Source organism: Sus scrofa, chromosome 1 (genome assembly GCF_054392235.1).
Source record: "Sus scrofa isolate SSC_HxYL_T2T_F1_AM1 chromosome 1, Sscrofa_HxYL_maternal_Yorkshire_Landrace_v2.0, whole genome shotgun sequence".
In the NCBI taxonomy this organism is placed as follows: domain Eukaryota; kingdom Metazoa; phylum Chordata; class Mammalia; order Artiodactyla; family Suidae; genus Sus; species Sus scrofa.
In genome coordinates, this window is record NC_139383.1 from 264,192,392 (window position 1) to 264,216,890 (window position 24,499).

Sequence of the window (24,499 nt, forward strand, 5' to 3'; positions counted from 1 at the left end):
ATAAGCAGCAAACGGGCTGGGAATTCTCTCAAATGTGGACACAGGGTAGATGCTACCTGAGAGATGACATGCATTTGGGGATTTCTCACTTTTTGTAGCTGCTTTTCTCTTTCCCCTCTCTGCCCAGGGGGGTTGCCCAGAATTACCTGAGGCAATGCCACGTTTTCTCTCTCTGACCCTAGACTGCAGCCTTCCAGAGCAGATTCCCTCACTTTACACGCTGGGCTGTAAATGATGTCAGTGGTGGCTCTGTAGAGAAAGCAGGATACTCATTCCAAGCTGGGCATCCCTAAGTTACTCCACCAGGACCCCAGAGTCCCCTCCCACTCCCAGGTCGCATCTTCCTAACTGTGAGCTCAGCGTTTGCTTCCGTTAGTAGTTCCTTCTTTTCCCTGTATTCAGTTATGCGTTCTCACTTTTGCTTGTTTCTCCATCAGGATAGTCTCCTAAAAATTTCCTCAGCACCATAACACTGTAATTTCTACTCAACAATGTTAAAAAGCAGTTAAATAAACATGATTTAATCCTTAAATACAGTCACGAAGGGACTATATACATCCCATTTCGTATTCACCAGTTTCTTTCCCATTATGTAAGCACATAAGCACTCTTTCCCTCTATATACTGGGATGTTGGTTTCCATTTTCGGTGTACAGTCTCTGCCCTGTGATTAAAAAAATAAATAAATTCTTTAAAGCCATATAATTGTTCAGTGTAATAAACTTAGTCATCCTATGTTGCAGTGTGACTTTTCTACTCCTATGCTGGATTGAACTGATGGGGACTAGGCTGTGCTGCAAATGAATCACTTGTTGTTGTTGTTCTTATTGTTCAAAAAGCTGTAGTGAAACTATAGGGGTTGTTTAAATACATCCGATTTGTGAAGGTTAATCTGAGTAAATTTGGGAGACAAGGATATTTTTCAGCAGCGCAAGTGGCTAACATCTAAATTGTGTTCCTTCCTAAGTATTTCATCCCTGTAGTACCTGATCCCTTCGCTATCGTGGCCAGAGCGTAGAGTCAATAGGACTCTCGGGGACAAACCGTGCCTTGCCAGCTCTGTGACTTGGGACAGCACACAGCCTGGTATAGAGAGAATACCTCAGTAAATATTGGATGAGTAACGTATGAAGTTACTCAGTGTATGAGGTTCAATTTCCTTATCTGTAAAATAAGCATAACAGTAGGATTGCTGGGAGACTACAGATAATTTATCTAACTCTTGGCATACAGTAAGCATTCAATTAGTGCTAGATGCAGTAATAGTAAATTTTATACTAGAATCCTTTCATTAATATCAAGCAAATTCTAGAAATGATTTGGATCCGTTTAGGAATATGCCTAAATAACTCAGTTGCTTTGGAAAGCCTTTTCAGCATTGTTTATTCCTCTCTTGCTGTAAGCGTTTATATTAAGGCAGACTGTGTGTTCAGCAGTTCAGACAAAGGGTGAAGACGCAGTTTTTAAGGAGCATACGGACCAACTGAAGAGATCTTCTGGGCACAATTAGGTCATTAGTTTTAAGGAGTAATGAAGCGAATGTGGGCACATACTACAGGAAAGAATAAGAGAATTGGGTTATTGTGGGGAAAGATCATGTATCCGAGTTTGGCAGTCGGAATTGGGATTGAAAAAAAAAACACTATAACACTATTTGATTGGCACAAATACCCCAGGGGGATTTGGGTTTCTCAGGCTGAGTGTGGGGAAGGTTTGGTGTGGGTGTCCTGGGCACAGGCAGATGCTGGGGAACAGTAGGAGGCTGGTGGGAGCAGAGAAAGGTGAGGTGAGTTAGATGAAACCAATTTTGCAGATCACCTTGGTAACTTTTCATTTTACTATTTCTCAGCCACGTTATGCCTTGTTTGAGTAAAGAAACATTCCAGAGAGCCTCAGAGCCATTAGAGAAAAATAAATAAATTCTTTAAGGCCATATAATTGTTCAGTGTAATAAACTTAGTCATTGGCATTGTTTTTACTTTGTGATGGTTTACCTTGATTTTTTGTTTTTAATCGAAGATAATTTGAACCGTTTAAGCCTGGCTTTAGTAGATCACATAGTATGAATAAAGGTCAGCTAATGGTTGTGGATACAGTTATCTCTTTGGCAACCAGTACGTAAAGTGGATGGATACACTGAAGAAGACCAGTTTTCATCTGAAGTTACTTAGCAATTGCTATTTAAAATCTGTTTGCTTTCCTCTGAGACAATGTGAGCCTCTCTGGAGTAGCCCCCTCTTTTCCTAATATGCCACTTGACTTTCCATTCTGATTCTAAGCTGGCTGATGGGTCGTGGAGTCAGGGTGAAATCTCTCTCTCTCTCTTTATTAATTCGTAAAAAAAATTCGAGCAATAGGCTAATACCATTTAATTCGAAGCTGCCCGAGATGACACATAAGACATTTGAGACTATATATTGCAGAGAAATAATAGCTCTTCGTATTCCAAGGAAAAGAGAAAGGATGTGTAGCTTGTCTTCCCTTCTATCTTTTTGTTGTTGTTGTTAATAGGAATGCTATTTTTATTAAAAAAAATAAAATTAAAAACATAGAAATGCTATTTTTTCCAGGGAAAATTTTCGATAGAGCATTCTTTGTTTTCCTGCATTCATTTTTGTTCCTTCTGTTTTTGGAATGGCTCCATGAGTGCCTCAGTTAGTATTTATAGAAAAATTCGTTGGGATTAAATGCAATGTTACTGCATTGATTTCATGCTCGAAATATTGTTCCCTACTGTATTTATTCTAATAATGTATACTTGATAGGAATTTCATTTTCTTAAAGTGTTTTCTCTTAGGAATTTTCTGTTACTGAATATGATTCAAAGATATAGTTCTCTAAAGAAGGGAAGAGCCACAACATTATCCATCGCCTGTACTTTAATGTTTTTTAAGTGTGTGGGGGAGGAACACAACAAAAGAAGGGGAATGGCAAATTGTTTTTAATGCCTTTTGTTTTTGTTTCCAGCCTATTCTACTAAGCTCAACAAATTTCCTGTATTTAATATTAACGATGACTTGAATGATCTGTGTACCAGTGCAGTGAGCCCCAATACTACCAAGGCCACACGGTATGCCCTGAATGTGTGGCGATATTGGTGCATGACCAATGGGCTCAAAGATCACACAGACATCACCAAGGTAAGAAACTCTTTAAGTTTACTACTGCTTTCAGCCAACGTCATGTGCCAGGCACCAGGCTAAGTGTTGTGGGAACACAGCACAGGTGCTTTCTACCCGAGGAAACTTTGATAGACCATAAAAAAGAAAGAAAAATATCTACACATCAAAGTACAATTTAATAAGTGGTCTTTGAATGTATGGATCAGAAATGCTAAAAAAAATCAGATGGATAGATTAATTTCAGGTTGGTGAGACTAACAAAGGAACTGATATTTAAACCATATTTTGAGGAGGAGGCAGAATTTCAACAGAATTGAATGAAAACAAAAGTCTTCTGGGCCGAATTAAGGAAGAGTAAAATTTGGAGGGATAGACTCTTGCCTGCAGCAGAGGCTTCATATATGGGGATAGTGAACCCTAGCACTAAATTTTGATAACCCTTAAATGCCAAGCTGAAATCATTCAGTTTTGTTTTGTTTTTGTGTTTATTTGTAAGGAGAGACTTTATTTGAAGGATTATTGCAGAGACAGCAGAGAAGGGACTATCATAACAGGGTGAGCGCTCTGACTGTAAGATCTGCAAATATCTTAAGGCTGAGGTGAAAGGGAAACACATTTTTTTCGAACAGGAAGGATCAAAAGAAAAGGGATATGTTAGAGAAATTAGTTGGAAGTGATGAGCAAAAATCTATTTAATGTTCTTGGTCCTCGATTTCCCCAGTTGTAAAATGAGCCCTTGAAAGGGCTTCCAACTTGAAATGTTTGAGGTCGGTGAAGAGAAGGAAGAATTCTTGAACATGTAGAGACAGAACAGAAAGATGTTGTATTTTGACTTGGCTATGTTGAGTCTAAGTCATAAAGTCGTCTACCAGGTGGATATGCTGAATAAGCATCTGGAAATGTGGGATCTAAAACACAGGGGGAGATGTGAAAGCCGGAAGTGGAGATTCAGAGGTATTACAAAGAAAAGTTGGCATTGAGGCCCAAGGGCAGCTGACATCTCCAAGTTTGGATGCTGTGTTTAGAGCCCCAACGAGAGATGAAATAGGAAATCCAGGTTTCTACTTCTGCCAGGATGGTGCACTAGATGCTGTGGGGGGGCCTTTGTGCCATGCTTTGCAGAAAGAAGGGGAACCAGCCACAGGGCTGAAACTGGAGCAGTAAGCACATAAGAAAGGTAAGGCGCCCCCTGAGGGTTTATGTTAGATCGGAAAGGAGGAGCCAGGGAGCTACACTCAAGAATCCTGGATTGAGGAGAAGACCCTGAAACGGTCTGAAGAAATTCTAGGTCAGTACCGTACTCTGGCTCTTCGCAGAGTCATATATTAATAATCTTTGGAAACATCCAAAATGTAGAAGCTCAGGTTTTTCACAGATTTAAAAAAAAAAATTTATGAGCCACTCAAGGAAGTAAATCACGATGAATAAGGATAAATAGAAACAACAAAGAACAGATTTAGACACCAAGGACTTTAGAGAGTAGATTATAGACTAAGTACATATGAAATGTTGTTGATGGAGTTCCCATTGTGGCTCAGCGGAAAATGAACCTGACTAGTATCTATGAGGATACGGTGTGGACTCGCTCCGTGGGTTAAGGATCTGGCATTGCCATAAGCTATGGTGTAGGTTGCATTTGCGGCTCGGATATGGAGTTGCTGTGGCTGTGGCCCAGGCTGGCAGCTGCAGCTCCAATTCAACCTCTAGCCTGGGAACCTCCATATGCTGCGAGTGCAGCCCTTATTAAAAAAAAAAAAAAAAAGAAAGAAAAAGAAAAAGAAAAAAAAAAGCTGCAAAGGAAATGTTTGTTGAAGGAATGAAAAGAATTATAAAAATGATCAAGCAGCAACACATCAACTGAAATGATCCAGCAAATCTGAAAATAATTGAGGGAATTCCCACTATGGCTCAGCAGAAACGAACCTGACTAACATCCATGCGGATAGAGCTTCGATCCCTGGCCTTGCCCAGTGGGTTAATGATCTGGCGTTGCCTCAAGCTGCAGTGTAGATCGCAGATGCTGCTTGGATCTGGCACTCCTGTGGCCATGGCGTAGGCTGGCAGCTGTAGCTCCAATTCAACCCCTAGCCTGGGAACTTCTATAAGCTGAACCTGCAGCCCTAAAAAGAAAAAAAGAGAGAAAAGGAAAAAAAGAAAAAGAAAGAAAAATTGAAATTCCCACTTGTGGCCACAAGGGAATAGAAGGGTCCAGAATTACCCTCCTGCTGTAACAACTAGAAAACTGGGCAACTCAATTGTTGTATATGAAACAACTCTTCCAACAGAACAGGCAGCACAGGAGTTGATCCCTAAGATGAATGCTACCACCTCTCAGGCTTCTGCCTGGAGGCAGTTTCTAAACTGCAGCGAAGGGAGAGGAACCCAAACGGAGCCTAGCAGTCTTGCTGAGTTGAGGGGAGAGAGAAATCAGAGCTTGGGGGAGCTGAGAACACTAGTAGAAGTTACAAAAATTCATTGAAATGATAGGACAAATCCAGAATTTAATAATATAAAATTTATAATTTTGAGCATCCAGTCAAATATTACTATACAGAGCAAGGTGTGAGAACATATAACCCGTAACCAGGAGAAAAATGAGTTAAGTCATTCACTTCCAGCCAGTTTGAAGGGGCAGATTTACTCTCCTGCCAGAAACAACCAAAAAATAGACCAATGGTAGAACTGATGTTTTGCAAGGTACTATATATAGCACCCAAAGAGGAACAGTGATCTCTGAGAGATGGGAAACAAGGTGAGCCTTACCCATGCCCCCGGCTTGCTGCTCTGAGAGAGTCTCCAGGGCTGTGGTGCAGGGAGGGAACATAACATCTAGGCAGAGCCCAGCAGACTTGCTAAATTGAAGAAAATGGAGCTGAGAGTCCAGAGAGACCCACGTGGCTAGAATTGTCATAGCAGACTATTCAAACGTAGAGAGGTACACAGGAAAAGAACCCGAGGGAACTGAAGGTAGTCCCGCTCAAATATTCAGCTGAGTACTGATCAGCATCTGCCTGGGAAACTAGCTGAGGCTGGCAAAAAACAAAACAAAACAAAAACAACCCCGAAAGAGTTAGAGGTAATAGTCACTGGAACTCACATGGAGCTGGAAATACTTCCTCTTCCCATCAGCCAGACGGGAAAACCTCGGGATTCATGGGGTAGAGTGTTCAGAAAGATCTTGCATCAGATGTGGAGAATAATTAGCCATAGACTGAGCTTGGCTCTAATTCCACCCAGCAAACCTTAAAAGCAAGACCCAGATAGATGAAAAGTTGCTGTATATCACTGATCGTCAGGAAAATGCAAATCAAAACCACAATGAAATGTCACCTCACATCTCTTAGAATGGCTGTTATCAAAAGACAAGAGATAACAAGTGGTGGTGATAATGTGGAGAAAAGGAAACCCTTGTGTGCTGTTGGTGGGAATGTACATTTGTGCAGCCTCTATGGAAAACGAGTATGGAGGTTCCTTGAAAAATTAAAAATAGAACTACCATATGATCCTTTATCTAAAGGAAATGAAAACACTAACTTGAAAAGGTATTTACACCCTCATGTTCATTGCAGCCTTATTTACGATAGCCAAGACATAGAAGCAACCTAAGTGTCCACAGATGAACGAACAAATAAAGAATATGCAGTATATTGTATGTATGTGTATTGTATTGTGTGTATGTGTGTGTGTGTGTGTATTCCATACAATGGAATATTATTCAGCCATAAGAAGAAGGAAATATTGCCATTTGCAACAACATGGTTTGACCTTGAGGGCATTTTTCTAAGTGAAATAAGTCTGACAGAGAAAGACAAATACCACTCGATCTCACTTATATGTGGAATCTTAAAAAAACAAAAAACCTTAGAGATGCAGAGAACAGATTGGTGGCCACCAAAGGTTGGGGGTGAAGGATGGCGAAATAGATAACAGCAGTCAAAAGGCCTGTGGATATGATGTATAGCTTAGTGGCTATGTTTAATAATGCTGTACTGTATGTTTGAAAATTGCTGAGAGTAAGTCTTAAAATGCTCATTACAAGAAAAAAATTTTTTAACCATTTGCGGTGATGGTTGTTGACTAGACTTTTCAGTGTATACAAATATCGAATTGTTATGATGAAATTAATATGATGTAAGTTAATTATATCTCAATTTAAAAAAAAAATTAGGGAGTTCCTGTTGTGGATCAGTGGGTTACGAACCTGACTAGTATTATGAGGATGCAGGTTCAATCCCTAGCCTTGCCCGTTGGGTTAGGGATCTGGCATTGCCGTGAGCTGTGATGAAGGTTGCAGACATGGCTTGGATCCCACATTGCTATGGCTGTGGTGTAGGTTGGCAACTGCGGCTCCAGTTCAACCCCTAGAGCAGGAACTTCCATGTGCTGAGGGTGTGGCCCTAAAAAGCAAAAAAATAAAAATAAAGGCCAAACCCAAAAGGATTAAACAGTTTTCAAGTACTTAACTGTGTCCGACAATAAACCTTAAGAATATTTCTGGGGAGTTCCCATTGTGGCTCAGTGGTTAACGAATCCGACTAGGAACCATGAGGACGCGAGTTTGATCCCTGGCCTTGCTCAGTGGGTTGGGGATCCGGAGTTGCCATGAGCTGTGGTATAGGTTGCAGACATGGCTCAGATCCTGCATTGCTGTGGCTGTGGCATAGGCAGTAGCTTCGATTCGACCCCTAGCCTGGGAACCTCCATATGCTATGGGTGCAGCCAAAAAAAAAAACAAAAAACAAAAAAGAATATATATGGGAATATAAGAATACCCAGAACCCCAAAAATTAAATTCACAATGTCTGGTAGCTAAAAAATTATCAGACATGCGAAAAAGCAATAAAATAGATCACTTAGGAGTTCCTGTCATGGCTCAGTGGAAACAAATCTAACATCCATGAGGATGCCGGTTTGATCCCTGGCCTTGCTCAGCAGGTTAACGATCTGGTGTTTCCGAGAGCTATGGTGTGAGTAGCAAACACAGCTCAGATCCCTTGTTGCTGTGGCTGGGGTGTAGACTGGCACCTACAGCTAAAATTTGACTTCTAGTCTGGGAACCTCCATACGCCGTGGGTGCGGCCCTAAAAAGACTATATATGTGTGTGTGTGTGTGTGTGTGTGTGTGTGTGTGTGTGTGTGTGTGTGTGTGTGTGTGTGTGTGTGTGTGTGTGTATATGTGTGTGTGTATATATATATATGTGTGTGTGTGTGTGTGTGTATATATATATACATATATATATATATATATAATTTAAGGATGAATCAATCAAAACCCAGAACTGACAGATTTTAGAATTAGTAGGAAAGAATATTAAAGAGTTATCATTGGAGTTCTCGTTGTGGCTCAGTGGTTAACGAATCCAACTAGGAACCATGAGGTTGCAGGTTCGATCCCTGGCCTTGCTCAGTGGATTAAGGATCCAGTGTTGCCATGAGCTGTGGTGTAGGTCACAGATGAGGCTCGGATCCCACGTTGCTGTGGCTCTGGCGAAGGCTGGCGGCTACAGCTCCAATTGGACCCCTAGCCTGGGAACCTCCATATGCCGTGGGAGCAGCCCAAGAAATGGCAAAAAGACAAAAAAAAAAAAGAGTTATCATGAAGAAGATAAGCACATGAAAAGATGCTCAACTTCATTAGACACCAGGGAACTGCAAATTGAAACCACATGAGATTCTACTTCACATGCAGTAGGAAGACTAGAATTTAAAAAAAAAAATAGATAATAACAAGTGTTGATGAGGATGTGGAGAAATTGGAACCTTCATACACTGCTTGTGGGAATAGAAAATGATGCAACTGCTTTGAAAGTCCGGCAGTTCCCCAAAAGTTAAACATAAACATAAAGTTACTCTTTCATCTGGAAATTCCACTCCTAGGCATATACTAAAAAAAACTTAAAACATTTACCTATACAAAAACTTGTACACAGGAGTTCCCGTCGTGGTGCAGCAGAAACAAATCCAACTAGTATCCTTAAGGATGCGGGTTCGATCCCTGGTCTTGCTCTGTGGGTTAAGGATCCAGCATTGCTGTGAACTGTGGTGTACTTCGCAGACACAGCTTGGATCCCGAGTTGCTGTGGCTGTGGTGTAGGCTGGTAGCTGTAGCTCCAATTTGACCCTTAGCCTGGGAACCTCCATAGGCTGTGGGTGTGGCCCTAAAAAGCAAAAAAACTTGTACACAAATATTTGTCGTAGCATTATTCTCAATAGCCAAATGTCCATCAGCAGATGAATGGATAAACAAAATGTTGGATATCCATACAATGGAATATTATTTGGCAATAAAAAGAAATGAAATTGATATAAACTTCCAGCATGGATGACCCTTGAAAATGTTATGCTCAGTGAAGTCACTCAGTCACAGAAGAACAAATATGTTCCATTTATGTAAGGTACCTAAACAAATACCTTCCATTTATGTAAGGTACGTAAAATAGGCAAGTTCACAGGGACAGAGAGTGTAAGAGAGGTTCCCAGGGCTGGCGGGGAGGAGGAAATGTGGAGTTACTGTTTAATGCGTACAGTTTCTCTTTGCAATGATGAAAAAGTTCCGGCAATAAGTGTAGTGATGGTTGCACAACATTGTAAATACACTTAAGGCGACTGAATTGTACACCTGTAAATGGTTAAGATGGCAAGTTTTATATTATGTGCAGTTAATCATAATTTAAAAAATCAATAAAAATGTAACAATTTCACCTTTACGGATAATGGTGAAAAATTCGTCTTTTCTCACAGACGCCCATCGCCATTTCTTCAGCCCCCAACCTTAACCTTTTCTAGGCCTGAGGGTCTTGTTGTCCAGACGGTGTGACGTCACTGTGAGGACAGTTCTCCGTCACTGGAAAACTTTTCACTTCCCTGCAGGAACCCATGAAAAGAGCCCCATTTCTCCACAACCTCCATGGCTTAGGTAGCATACCCACCCTCCCCAGGTAGTGAAAACGTCTCGACGGTGCAGGCGATGCACCTTATCATCACTCCTGGGGACCATAGTGGACACAGAGGAAGATGGGTTTCAATCCTCTGTCTCACATGGGCCCCTTCAATGTTTTTAATGTTCAATTCTTAAGAAAGAGGCCACTCTCTTAGGAATTCAGCCAATATTTAGGTAAAAGAGGAATCGTGGTCTCGGGGTCCATATTCTTTAATCTCACTTTCTTGGTCTCAGTGCAGGTGTCTTTAAAGAGAAGATACAGGAGTTCCCGTTGTGGCGCAGTGGTTAACAAATCTGACTAGGAACCAAAAGGTTGTGGGTTTGATCCCTGGCCTTGCTCAGTGGGTTGAGGATCCCACGTTGCTGTGGCTGTGGTATAGGCCGGCAGCTACAGCTCCGATTAGACCCCCTAGCCTGGGAACCTCCATATGCCACATGGGTGCAGCACTGAAAAGACAAAAGACCCCCAAAAAAAAAAAAAATCTGAAACCATCTTTATTTGGATGTCGTGGTTATTGGGAAATTATTTTAACTGGTTTTTACTGGTATATAAGAAAGCTATTGCTTCTTTTTTTTAGGGCCATGTCTGGGGCACGTGGAAGTTCCCAAGCTAGGGGTCAAATCGTAGCTGCAGCTGCCGACAATTGCCACAGCCACAGCATCACCAGATCTGAGGCACGTCTGCGACCTACACTGCAGCTCACAGCAATGACGGATCCCTAACCCAATGAGCGAGGCCAGGGATCAAACCCACTCTCATGGATAATAGTTGGGTTCATTACCATTAAGCCACAGTGGGAACTCCCTGTTGCTTTTTATATTTTGTATGTAGCTACCCTACTTTTCCTGATGGCTTTTCAACTGAATTTCTTGAGGTTTCCTAGACCAACAATAAGATTATCAGAAAACAATTACATTTTGTCTTTTTCCTTTTCTATATGCATATATACATACGTGTGTGTGTGTGTAATTTCTTTTTCTTATCTTACCTGTTTGACCAGAATCTCCAGAGCCGTGTTATATGATAGCAAGGATATTCAGCATTCTCATCCTATTCCTGACTTCCTAAAAAAGGTTCTAATGTTTTGTTCTTGGGTATAATTTTTATAGTTCATGTCTATAAAATACTCTTCATTGTAGTAAGAGGATTTTTTTTCCCTCCTAATCTATATTTAATTTGACTTTTTTTTTTTTTTGGTCTTTTTGTCTTTTTAAGGCTGCACCCATGGCATATAGAGGTTTCCAGGCTAGGGGTCCAATCAGAGCTATAGCCACTGGCCTACACCAGGGCCACAGCAACCCAGGATCCAAGCTACGTCTGTGACCTACACCACAGCCCACAGCAACGCCAGATCCTTAACCCATCCGTGTCCTCATGAATGCTATTCGGGTTCGTTAACCACTGAGCCACAACAGCAACTCCTAATTTGAATTTTTAAAAATTTGAAATGGATAGCACATTCTTTGTAATAATTTTTCAGTAATTATCAAGTTCATATTATTTTTCCTTAATATATGAATATGTCATATTAAAGTATCTGTCGGTATTGACTCACCCTTACCCTCGGCAGCAGTCCCTACTGGTCTTAATGTACATTGCTTTCCTGCAGTTCTGAACTTGATGTGACAACCTGGACAGCCCTAGTTTTGCTGGTACCGTGTTAACTGCTACTTGTGCATATCAGAGCCATGTCCTTGCTTGCATGGTTCTAACATGTATGCATTTTGTTAACCATAGCGCTGTGAAAAATGAAAATCAACAGTATTTTATTTAGGGAAGTTTGCATTTACATTCATATACTTTGTTTTTTGGCATAATGTCAGATTTGGTTAGAAGAAAATGAAGAACCCTTCTTTTTCCTATGCTCCGAAAGTGTTCAAATACAAAAGAAAAGCTGAATCAATTCTATAACACCATCTCTTTCTGAGTAATATACAATCTTTTCACTCAGTTCTCTTGTGTGGGACTCTTCAGATCTTTTACCTCTTATTGAACCAACTGTGGTAACTTATATTTTGCTAGAAAATTGTTCAGGCCATTTAGATTTTCAAATTCATATGCATAAAGTTTTTGATATTCTTTCATATCCCTTATTCATTTTCTGTGCTTATAGTCTTTCTCATTCCTAAGATTGCTTATATGTATATTTCCTTTCCTCTTCTTTCTCTCTCTCTCTTCCTGTCAGATTTGCTAGAAGTTCGTCCACTTTATAGGTCTTTTGAAAGATTATGCCTTTTGGAGTTCTCGTTGTTGCTCAGTGGGTTAAAAAACAACATAGTGCCCATAAGGATGCAGGTTTGATCTCTGGCCTTGCTCAGTGAGCAAAGGATCTGGCCTTGCCGCAAGCTACAGGGTAGGTTGCAGATGCACCTCAGATTCAGTGTTGCCATTGCCATGGCTGTGACATAGGCCTTCAGTGGCTGCTCCAATTCGACCTCTAGCCTAGGAACTTTTATTAACCACAGGAGTGGCCATAAAAAGAAAAAAGAAAAAAAAAGGATTACATATTTTCATTTTTTAATAAAAATTATATCTTATTTTAAAACTTAAAAAAAATTGGGCCACCTACAGCATGCTGAAGTTCCTGGGCCAGGGACTGAACCCAAGCCACAGCAGTGACAATTCCGAATCCTTAAGTACTAGGCCACCAGGCACCTCTGTGTATTTTCATTTTTTATCTATTTCCATTTCTGTCTTTTCCAGTTCATTCATTTATGTTTTATTTTTATTGATTCACTCTCCTATTTTTGAATTTGGCTTACTTTTTCTAGCCTTTTGGGCTGAATAATATTTGCTCATTTTCAGTCAAGTTGTGTAGCAAAGTCATTCAAGACCGTGATGTTGTTGGAGTGTATTTAAGCAACATTTCACACATTGTGAGATGTAATGTTTTCATTTTGGCTCACTTTTCATCTATAATTCAGTTTTTATTTTCTCCTTGACCCACGGGCTATTAGAAGAATGAATGTTACCTGTATAGTTTCTCCTTTTAAATCATTTTTTTATTGACACTATCTTTTGTCCTAGGATATGTATTCAGCCTTAAATTCACTATGCGCGATCTGGTTTTATCTTTAGAGATCCCTTGTGAAAGTAAAGCTTTCTTACCAGCCAATCTTCCTTCTCCTCCTACCATACCTAAATGAGGAGTGCGCAATAATTGTCCGCATAATCATTGCCTTTTTCCACATCTTTTGGACAAACACTGATATTAAATCCACATGGACCATTAAGCCAGAGATATCTCCAGACCTATTCAGATAAATTCAAGTGAAAAGTCAAGGCGCATTAACTTGCTCTGCAAAGTGTCGGTGGTTTTTCCCTGTAGCACCACGTTTCATACCAGCAGTGCCAAACAGAGGAACAGAGACCAAGGAAGTCAATGCTGGAAAGGATCTAAGGTTGATTAGTTTAGTTCAGGAATTCTGCAGAGAGGATGGTTGGATTTTGTTGAAGGGAAGAGAAGGAAACGGTTTGCTAGAAAAGAGAAGAAAGCTCTTTCTAGGGAGAAATAGTGAAGATGACAAAGCCCAACAAGAAAAAGAGTAATTATTATATATCTGTATCCATACCTGTATATGTATGTTACGTGTGTGTTCATTCCTATCTTGCACGTCCGCTGCTGTATTTAAGCATCACAGTAATTCTTTGCGAAGGTATGACGCTTATCTTCCGTTTCGCTGCTTGAAACATCGATGTTTAAAGAGACTGTGTGGAGCCGAGCGTGGCGCTTGAAGTTCACTGTTTTGTCCGCTGTGTGGCGCTAAGGAGCCAGCCCTCTAGAGGGCTGTCCGCCGTACAGCCTCAGTGAGGATCGGGACAGGAAGGAGGGGTCTGGCTACTCGGGTGTCCTCAAGTGTGTAACCTCAGTGTTTGTCTCCTTTGAGATCCCTGCAGTGAAGTTGAACGAGCTGCTCGAGAACTTTTACGTCACCGTGAAGAAGAGTGACGGCTCAGACTTCCTGGCCACGTCGCTCCATGCCATCCGCCGAGGCCTGGACCGCATCCTGAAGAATGCGGGTGTGGGCTTCTCCATCACCAGCAGCACCTTCAGCTCTTCCACCAAGAAACTCAAGGAGAAGCTGTGGGTGCTGAGCAAGGCGGGGATGTCGGGCGCCCGTTCTCGCAACATCGTCTACTTCTCCCTTTCGGACGAGGAGGAGATGTGGCAGGCAGGGTGTCTGGGGGATGACAGCCCCATCACGCTCCTGTCCACCGTGGTCAAGTACAACAGCCAGTACCTGAACATGCGGACGCTGCAGGAGCATGCGGACCTGATGTACGGCGACATCGAGCTGCTCAAAGACCCGCAGAACCAGCCCTATTTTGCCCGGACAGACAGTGTCAAGCGGGAGAGTCGGAGTGGTTCCACCAGAGTGTGTCACGGGAAGATCTACCACGAGCACTCCAGGGGACACAAGCAGTGCCCTTACTGCCTCCTCTACAAGTACATGTACATCCACCGGCCGCCCACCCAGATGGACGCCAAGTCCCCTTTCTACCTTACCGCCAGGAAAGAGGCCACCGACCTGGGCAGCGTGTGGTACGAGGACCAGAGGATGGGACTGCGGTCTCTTCGGGGGATTGTCCCGAACTTGGCCAAGAAGGTCAAGCTGGAAAACTGTGAGAACTTCACCTTCGTCTCATTCACTCAGGTCTCCAGGAGGCTTGGCTCCCACAGCTGCTGCCAGTGAGTCTCCCGCTGCCCGGCTCACCTGGTAGCCGAGCGTTCCCTCCACAGCCACGGCCACAGCTCCGAGGCACCAGGGGACGACCGTGACTTCATGGTCAGGCTGGTCCCTGTCTGTGTGACTTCCTCCCCTTTGACCTTGGGTTTGTTTGTTTGTTTGTTTGTTAACTGAAAGTAGATGAGTGACTATTTAGGATATTTTATCCAAATGTGTATCACCTTCGTTAAATTATAGAGTCTAATACAATGTATAAATTGCCACGTACATAAGAGTGGGGAAATTCATTTTATCTAGTGCCTTTTTAGCACAGATTTTCTCAAAAAGAAAAAAGAAAAAAAAAAAGAAAACTGTTTAAGTAGTCATTTAAAAAAAAAAATCCCAGTAGCCTCGTAGCTTTAGAACGTTATGAAGATTATAAACCCTTTGTTGAATTACACTCACAGTGAGGAACTAAGAAGAGAGGAGCAGACATGTTAACCATTTTTCCAGGAGAAAAATTGCACTTGGCACTCCTCTTTATGTTTGGTTGACGGATGACTGGGTCCCGCAGAGCCAGCAGCCTTGCTTGATGGCAGGTCCTAGAGCCCCACTCATTCATGCTGACAGGAAGGCGGGGGCTGCTCTGGCTGGTCCCAGCACAGGGAGGAACTGCATCAGTAGAGACAGTTTGATGAAAAAAGATTAACGCGCCAAATGATGTCTGTGAGAACAAGGTTTCCAATCAACTGGACAGTTTGTACCATGAGGGAATTTCCAGCAGTGAGAGAAAGTGGCTTGGAAAAGTGGTCTGTGATCAAAACGTGAAAAACCTCCTGAAGCAGAAGTGCCTACGTTTTCTTTCTCATCATCGTGTGAAAGCTGTTTTCATCTAAACATTTTTTAGAGGGTTTTTTTTTTTTTTTTTCCTGAATCTGTTCTTTGGGTTATGCAGTTTTTCTATCAGGATATAGCACTGGATCTGTAAACCAACTAGAGGTAATTTTCAGGCTTAACCAGGAAAACCCAACAAAACAAGCTGCAAAGAAACCAAATCCCAAATGTGTTTCTTAAAGAGTTTTGGAGATATTTTTGTCAAAGTGTGACTTTTTCAGCCACAAGAGACGTCATCATTTTAGGTTGGCACCAGTGCTTGGGACATGACGATGTAGACAAACTCCCAGGTAAGCACACCCAGCGTGAAGGACACGGTTGTAAAAAATCAGAGCATGATGATAGGTTACTGATGGGGTTTGAAGTCATTTCACTCAGGAGAGAGTCAACCTGAGCACATGTTACTGGAACACTAACAGAATGTTCTGATGACTGCTCTGAATGATAAGTGAAAAAGGAACCCAAAGAGTACTAAGTAATAGTAATAATGTCTAGGGAATCTTTATTTTGTATCTGAGGAAAGACTGCTACAAACTTTATACCATTTGGATCCTGTGTGTGCTTTCTAATCCACAATTAAAATTCCAGTATACATTTGTTTTGCAGGAATCCTAAAATCAGTCTGATTTCTTTTTCAAAACATTATTTTAGTATTTATTTGATTAATTGTTTTTAAAAGTCATTCACTGGTCCTTGAAATCTGTAATCCTTCCTTTACCAGAGAAGATTCAACCAATGCTGCCTTAAGGTTTAATGTGGTTCCCTTTTTAGTTGCTGCACATTTATAATTTTGTTTCCTAGTTGATCTCTTCTGACTATAGATTAATTTTGATATGTCTCCGTTTATATATAAAGAACAGGTCATATTTAATAATGAGTGTTATGACGTGCTATTGCGTACAATTCTGTTGTGGTTTCCTATAGGGATTTTAGGGTTTTGATTAAAAAAAGATACAAAACACTAGGTATAGTTTCTTCGGTTGCTGAAAACCCAAAGGAAACTTCGTTTGTGGAAAGCAAGTGGTCATTTTTCTTGTCAGTACTTCACTTAAACAGAAGTGTAACCTATGTGAATATTGGGCAGCGTCTGCAGCCTCAGTAATAAAACCTCCATTTTTATTTTAAGTAGATTCAAAAAGAAATTGCCATTAGGTATCACTAGGGTCTTTTCAGATTTTAACATTTCCACAGTAGCAATAACGAATCCAGAGGCAGTAATCTTTCTGTTGATAGAGCTGAATAACAGCCTCTGCCTCAAATGTGCCGCTTATCACCTCTTTGATGTACTTTGAATCCTCAGAGTTCTGAAGTGAATGCTTATAATAAAAGGTCAAAAGGTAGACTCTCCAGCGATACCTGGTGGAAGGGAAGCACCGCATCTCAGCATCCTAAATGCCGTTCACTGCATGCCTCCTTGGGGAATGGGAGTGAGGAAGAGAACACACCTATCACGTGCTGCTCTGTGCTGCCCATTGTACGAGATACTTTGTCTGTTACATATTTGTGTGTAAATATTTGCATGTGTATGCACACACACACTTTAAGTACATATGTGGTAACATTCAGCAACCTGCTACCGTGGCAGAGCGCCTATCCGTCTATAAGGCTGTGTCTGTGCGCTGAGGATCAGAAGGGGCCAGAGTAGCTGGTTCCGGTTGGTCTTCAGAGCCACGGCAGGTGTTCTGTCTTTCCCCCCAGCTCTAAACCATACCCACTGGGGACTCCAGGAGTCTGACCCAGGAGAGAGGAGGATCTGAAGGGAAGAAACAGAGAGGTTAAGAGTATCTTCTCCACTTACCTTTAGTTTGGGGCTTTTTTTTTTTTGCTCAAAAGTGGGAATGAATTTCAGGAGTGGGCGTGTTTACCGATGCACAAGTTGCCAAGGCTCTGCGTCGGGAACGGTGGCTGCAGGTGTGATGGGAGGACCTGTGGGTGAGCTCTCACCCGCAGCACCTTCTGCTTCTGCTCTCAAGGAGCCCTGCTTGCTTGGTACCTCCTCCCCTGAATCTAGCAGCTCTCCCCTTGGAAGCTGATTCCGGCTCAGATGGGGTATCAGCCCGAGGGGTATGAGTCAATGAAACGCAAAGGCTTTATTTAGCACAGCACTAGGCACATAGTAATTATGCAATAAATCTTAGCTATTTGAGTTACAACCTTTGGTAAAGGGAATAATATTATTCAACCAATCTGCATTACACCACTTCTTTCTTCCATTATGGAGCTTATCTCTCCTTTAAACTGTTAAACTTGAAGAGGGAAACCAAACCTGATAATCTGGTCACGTTTATACACCCATAAATTCTACCTCCAACACATCCAAGCCCTGATACCTCAAGATATAAGCAGAAACCACTAAAGAATAGAGAAGAGCCCCAAGAGGCTCTATGAGAAAGCTTTCCCATTTTGTAGGGTGTTTATTAAGGGGAGTACTGTGGGAAAACCTAACCAAAGCTGTTGAAGACATGGGCTCCTCGGTTATGTGGCATCCCCCAGTTTTCCTGGGGCTACGTGCTGTATTACCCTGCCCTGACTGGTAAATGGTGTTTGTAGAAATGTGAAATCCTGATACTGCAATTTTTATTCTAATTCAGCCTTACTAAAGGCATCAAGCGCTATACCCACCCTATCGGCCTGTTCATGGACAGCTGTTGAGAGAACCTGAGTAAAACAATCCCTCCTGGAGACGCAGAAGCCTCCGGCTATCGAAGAGAGATCACCAGACTGGCAGCGCCTCCGCTACTCCCTTGGCAGAGGCTGGGCTCACTCTCCGGAGCTGCCAAGTGAGGTCACTGGAACGAGAGATCGTTTCCACAGTGAGCAGTGTTACACTCTTGCCGTTCCTCAAGGCCATTTAGTTACGAAGTGGCAAAACTAGGAGGCAGAATTCCCATTTCCTCAAACTCATCTGATGAATCTCCTAAATCAGTGCTTCTTGCTATCCTGGAACGCTTTCGCTAGGAACGACAATTTTCTTGAATTTTCAAGTTTCCCTCCTAAAGTTATTTTGCTGTCTCTACAGGCAGCCAAATGTTGATTGTTTTTCTCCGATTAGGCTGACACTAACCACATGGTTGCCGCTTAAATAAACCGAATGTTTAAATATTACGCTTATCAAACACGCATCCCTTTGCTGCTTTTATTGAAGTCTGGATGGCTCTCCATTTTTGAGCTAGTACCCAGTTACCTTTAGGCATCATGAAATGCAAACAGAGAAGACCTCAAAGAAGAGGTCCCTCCTTTTCTCTACAGGAGCTCTCATTTAGTCTAAGTGAAGGCCCACACGCATTTAGAAACTGTTAGAAAACAGCCCTGAACTGAAGAATACATTAAAAGTTTCAAATTCATTTTTCTCATGAAATGTTTTTGCTTTGGGGGTGAATTTTTTTTTGGGGGGGGCCCTACATCCACAGCATATGGAAGTTCCCAACCTAGAGATCCAATCTAAGCCACAGCTGCAACCTACGCTACCGTGGCAGCAACGCCTGCCCCTTCACCCTGTGCCACAGCGAGAGCTCCTGGGGTGAATTTTTAACGCTCTGTTTTAAAGGAAAAACCATACATTTGTGTAGGCAGTGTCCTTAGGTAAAAATCCTTGGCGTGCTTTCCCATGAAAATGATCACCTTCACAAAAACATGAGGGAGGGGAGAGACTGGTGGTGACCTAAGAAATGCCCTTTCTGAAAGAACAGGAGGCTGAGTGGGGTGAAAAACTAGCTTATCTCTGGAAATTCCTCTGTTTCCACATAGCCTGACATCACCGGATTTCCCAAAGCTCCTTTGAGGGGGGCCGCCCATCCTTCTGGCAAAGTTGGCCTATGATGATGGCAGATTGGAGCTCTTCTAGTTCTTTATAGGCAAAGAAATCCAGACACGTTCCTTATATTTTCAGTGTTGATCAGAACCAGATTTTTACGCTCAATCAAAGTGCATTCATATTGAAGTTAATAACTCCAGGACATTTTTTAAGACCCCCCCCAAAAAAATCACTGGATTATATGTAGATGCATATTGCTTCCATTATTATTAATAGCAATTAGGTAGTTCCTGCTGCCCCACTGAGATGAGACTGGACTCCTAAATACTTACTTTATGGTCAGTATACCTGCTTCGATTAATTTACATGTCACCATAGTTACGAATTCGTTCGCATCGGTTTCTGGAAGATTCAGATTTGACTAACACTAAGTGTTAGCTCATAGAGCCCTTGTATTTTCATTTAATTCTCACAACAGCTCTGTAAGATAGGTCTCATTATTCCCATTTTACTTGCTGAGAAACCAAGACTCAGAGAAGTTAAGTAAATTTCCCAAAGTCTCCCAGAGCTAACAAATTGGAGAACTTAGGTTTGAGTCCAGGTCTTCTGACTCCAAATCCAGTGATCAGACTGCCTTTTTAGTCCCAAAGAAGTCCATTTATCACAGAACTTTTAAAAAATTATGTCATTCGTTATATGTACTCTTGGAGTAATTTGATATATTGGCATTATTTAATAGTTCCTAGGAGTTCCTACTGCAGCGCAGTGGGTTAACAATAAAACTGCAAAGGTGGTTAGAATCCTGCGTTGCTTCAGCTGCAGCTCAGATTCAGTCCCTGGCCAGGGAACTTCCATATGCTGTGGGTGTAGCCATAAAAAAAAATTCCTGGAGGAATTCCTGTCATGGCACGGGGGAAACGAACCCGACTAGGAACCATGAGGTTGCGGGTTTGATCCCTGGCCTCCATCAGTAGGTTAAGTATCCAGTGTTGTCATGAGCTGTGGTGTAGGTCGCAGACACAGTTCCGATCTGGCCTTGCTGTTCTTGTGACTGTGGCTGTAGCCAGCAGCTATAACTCCAATTAAACCCCTAGCCTGGGAACCTCCGTATGCTGTGGGTGTGGCCCTAAAAAGCAAAGGGGAAAAAAAAGTTCCTGGAAAACCTGATGGCTTTCTATGAATGGCTATGACATTTTCTGCCTACTGAGAACATTCTGTGTTTATTTAATAAAAACTTGTATTATCTATCATCTACCTTAGGGGCAGACGATCATGCCAGTTTATTCTAATTAAATTCAAGTCACTTACAAACTGCACCTGTTTTGACATTGGTATCGTTGCTTAAAATGTAAAGGACTTCCTATGACACAATTACATGCTCAGGGTTCTTACTTTTGCTTTTTAATTTTGATGTCAGAGGACTTTTATAATCTTTAGGCTAAAGCCCCCTCATAGCAAAATAATACTTATTTAGTCATTTGTTTTCTCTTCTTTCTCTTATCAGCACATGTTTTTCTGTTTTGTAACTTAAAAAACGAGAGGTTCTAAGTTACTGTGAGAGAGCCCAGAGATATTAAAAGCCTATAAAAGTTCAACAAGACAGTAAGTAGTAGATTTAGGACTAGGAAATTAATCCAGAATCTTTCCTCCATAACATAGCCGGGAAGTTTTGGATTTTTAAAAATTAATTAATGGAGCTGCATCTGGCGGAACATCTGACTAGCAGAAGCCTCCAGAGAGTGCCTGCCTTCCCAGAAAAGCACTCATCAAGATCCAGAAGAGGGCCAAATCTTCATTCTAGAATCTAGAAGGAATCAATACACTTTACAAGGCATTTGGAGTTGGAGGGAGGCAAAAGCTCTTAGGTCGTAGCTCACTGTTTTCTTGGTCTTCATGAGACAGAGGTTCTGTGACATAAGCAATCTGAAAGACACTTGATACTTGTTCTCCGTAACCATGGCTGTCTCTTTGCTCAGAGCCCCGGAGCCAGAGAAATAACTGGCCGATCCCCTCTCTTAACCAGAAGCTACACTGGGAAGTGAAAGTGTCTTCTGTCATCCCCCCCCACCTCACCCCCCGCCTCCCCACCTTCCATCTCCTCACCCACCTCCTCTTCATTCGGTCCAGCTCAAAATCCTAGGGCTAAAACGTGAGCAGAAAGCAAAGAAGATCTATTAGAGACATAGAGCATTCTGAGAAAAACACCCTTTAGATGAAGGCAGAAACAGTAAATAACCAAGTAGCACGGCATGCAAATGTTGTGATTTTTTCATGTATGGCTTTGGATCAGAAAACCAGGCACTAGGAAGGAAAAGGATGCCACTTCAATGGAAAAGTGTTAGATGAGAAATTATTCTTGGACATATGCACATCTCCTTACCATCAACCTCTGCATCCCCAAAAAGGGATCTGACAAACACGCAAGTGGACAGATAGTATAACCAAGGGTGATTCCTGGGTTTGAGAGAAAAGGACCACGTTTAAAGATGAGTATAGAGAAAACAAAATGAGTCATTGAAAACGTGTGACTGAACCAGGGAAAATGAACAGCCTCCAGAACACTTGAAAATGAAAGTGGTGTATTGCAGGGAACAAACAAAAAAATATAGCATTGTCTCTGTCATAATTGAAGGAAGAGAAGAATTGCTTCTATCCAGCAATAGTGTATTATCTTAAAATGGGAATGGCTTAAGAGAAAAAGCAATAGAATAAAATGGAAAAGAAGATAAATTAGGAAGAAGGATTTCGAGAAAGCTAAAGACACACTAGGAGATTAAAATCCACATTGGAAGCAAGAAAGAACAATATTGATGCTTAAAAAAAAAAAACTCAAAAAAGACAGAAAAATAAAAATTTTGGAGTTCCCGTCGTTGCTCAGTGGTTAACGAATCCAACCAGGAACCATGAGGTTTAGGGTTCGATCCCTGTCCTCGCTCAGTGGGTTGAGGATCCGGTGTTGCGGTGAGCTGTGGTGTAGGTCGCAGACGCGGCTCAGATCCCGTGTTGCTATGGCTCTGGTGTAGGCCAGCGGCTACAGCTCCAATTGGACCCCTAGCCTGGGAACCTCCATATGCTGCGGGAGCGGCCCTAGAAAAGACCAAAAGACAATAATAATAATAATAATAATAAACACCTCGATGTACAGCACAAACTTGAGAGATTGTCTTTCTAATGTTCTCTCAAAGGAAAGGTGATGAAAATGAAGGGAAGGATAATGGATTTGGAAGACAGACATTAGCTAACATTTTGACATTTGCTTCCCTGATGGAAAGACTATATTGAGGAAAATGTTAGACTATAAAAATGAAATCCTTCCTGAATAGAATGAGAATCTGTGTATTTAGATGGCAAGGGCTCACTGCATGCTAAGCCAAAACGTGAAAGAGACTTGTACCTGGCAAAATTTTAAACTACCAAGAGTCAAGAGTGAAAAATCCTGCAGGCCTCCAGTCCAAGCGTAACAAGTTGCCTATCAGAAAACAACAGAACAGCCCGGCTCCAGCCGTGTACTCTATAGCACCAAAGGCCAGAAAACAGTGGAGAATTCTGAGGGGGAAAGTTGTGACTTTGAGGGGGAAAGTTTGTGATACACATTTTATATGTGAGGACATGGAAAAGATTTTTAGTTATGACAAGCATTCAAGAAATCAGTCATCTAAGCACTCATAAGGGTAAATTATAAGCTTGGTTGAAAATTTTTTTTGCTTAATAAGATAATTTCAAGAGATCAGGTTACCCACTAGAAGAAAGATATGTATATTTTAAATAGATAATATGCCCAGAAGCCTCATATCTAAAAATGCTCAGAGTCCTCACCTAAATGGGCTGAACGCATTGAAGAAAATGTACCTAAAAACAATTGCTGTCTCACAGCATCATGTTTCTTCACTTTTATTACTGAAATAGTGCATGATCGTTATAGTAAAAATAGAAAATTCAGATACCTTTTTTACAAATAAAATTTAAATTGCTTTGTTTTCTCCACTACCACTTAAACACTATCCTAAAAGAGTCCCTTGCTTCCAAATGAGAAAAGGCAAGGAATCCCCACTTGCGTCTTGGGGTCTGAGAGCTTAGACCAGAGTTTGTCGAGGCCATCCTACATGCTTCTCCACCCTTCCCAAACTCAGAACTGACGACAGGTGCAAAATTAGAAAATGACAGAAGATAAATCAAGAGGTCAGGAGAAACAAAACTTGTTTTAGAATGCAAATGCAAGAAAAGTTCGGGTTCAGCAGCAGGAAGCTGCCCCGGCGAGGCAGGGAGGTGCTTTCCTTAGCTGTACTTGAAGTTTTATGGAACTGCTTTCAGAATAGTAAGAGAATAAAAGCAATAAAAACAAACAAAAGAACACTGAATGAATTAGTGCCAGGGTCTACAGTTGTCAAAGTTAGAACCAGAGCTGGGTTGCTTTGTTTGGACTGGATGGCCTTGAAAACACAGAGGAGTTCCCATCATGGCTCCGCGGGTTAAGAACCCAATATAGTGCCTGTGAGGATATGGGTTCGATCCCTGGCTTCACTTAAGTGGCTTAAGGATCCAGGGTTGCCACAGGCTGTGGATCTGACATCGCTGTGACTGGGGCAAAGGCCGGCAGCTGCCGACCCCTAGCCTGGGAACTTCATTTGCTGTGGGAGGCGCCACAAAAAGCAAAGCAAAGCAAACACACAGAGTGCTCATACTGGCCTTGCTCCGTTCCTACCTGGCGGTATAAAGTTCATGCCCCAAGTAGTCTGGACCATTTAAACTGGAAATTAAATTTTCAACAACACGGGCATGGTTGCTTTAAATGTAGCCATAGAATAGTGAATGGGTTGCTTTGCGTTTGCTTAGTTTTTCCTTCTGAAGCCCAGCAAACCTCTTCCAGATGGAGGGGATCTCTTCTGGATAAGTTCCAAGTGTAACCTTTCCTAAAGTCTCCTCTTGCTTGGCTGGTGACTGACAACAATCTGTTCACTCTAACTACTTCGACAAGAAACACAGTGTTTTAATTGAACAGTTAATATTTTCTGGGTAGCTGTTTTGTTCCAAAAGCTAGCGACAAAATCGTGTGCTGATGTTTTCACTATGTTGGGTCAATTTTTAATGTAGAGGAGGGTATCTATAATTTCTTAACACTGG

At 41.8% G+C, this 24,499-nt stretch overlaps 1 protein-coding gene across 7 annotated transcripts in view; it reads left to right on the forward strand.

Moving 5' to 3' along the window:
• The window catches only part of KIAA1958, a 216,390-nt gene that overhangs the window by 135,486 nt on the left and 56,405 nt on the right, over positions 1-24,499 (forward strand). For 4 of the 7 annotated variants that reach the window (XR_014825264.1, XR_014825253.1, XM_084992268.1 and 1 more), the window contains one exon: positions 2,968-3,140. Coding sequence is in view for 5 of the 7 variants with exons in the window: in XM_084992268.1 (XP_084848394.1) it covers positions 2,968-3,140 (173 nt within the window). In the remaining 2 variants the exon portion in view is untranslated. Of the gene's footprint in view, positions 1-2,967; positions 3,141-13,950; positions 15,019-24,499 lie in introns of those variants that run through there. The other 3 variants (XM_084992259.1, XM_003122070.6, XM_084992278.1) reach the window with 2 other exon arrangements.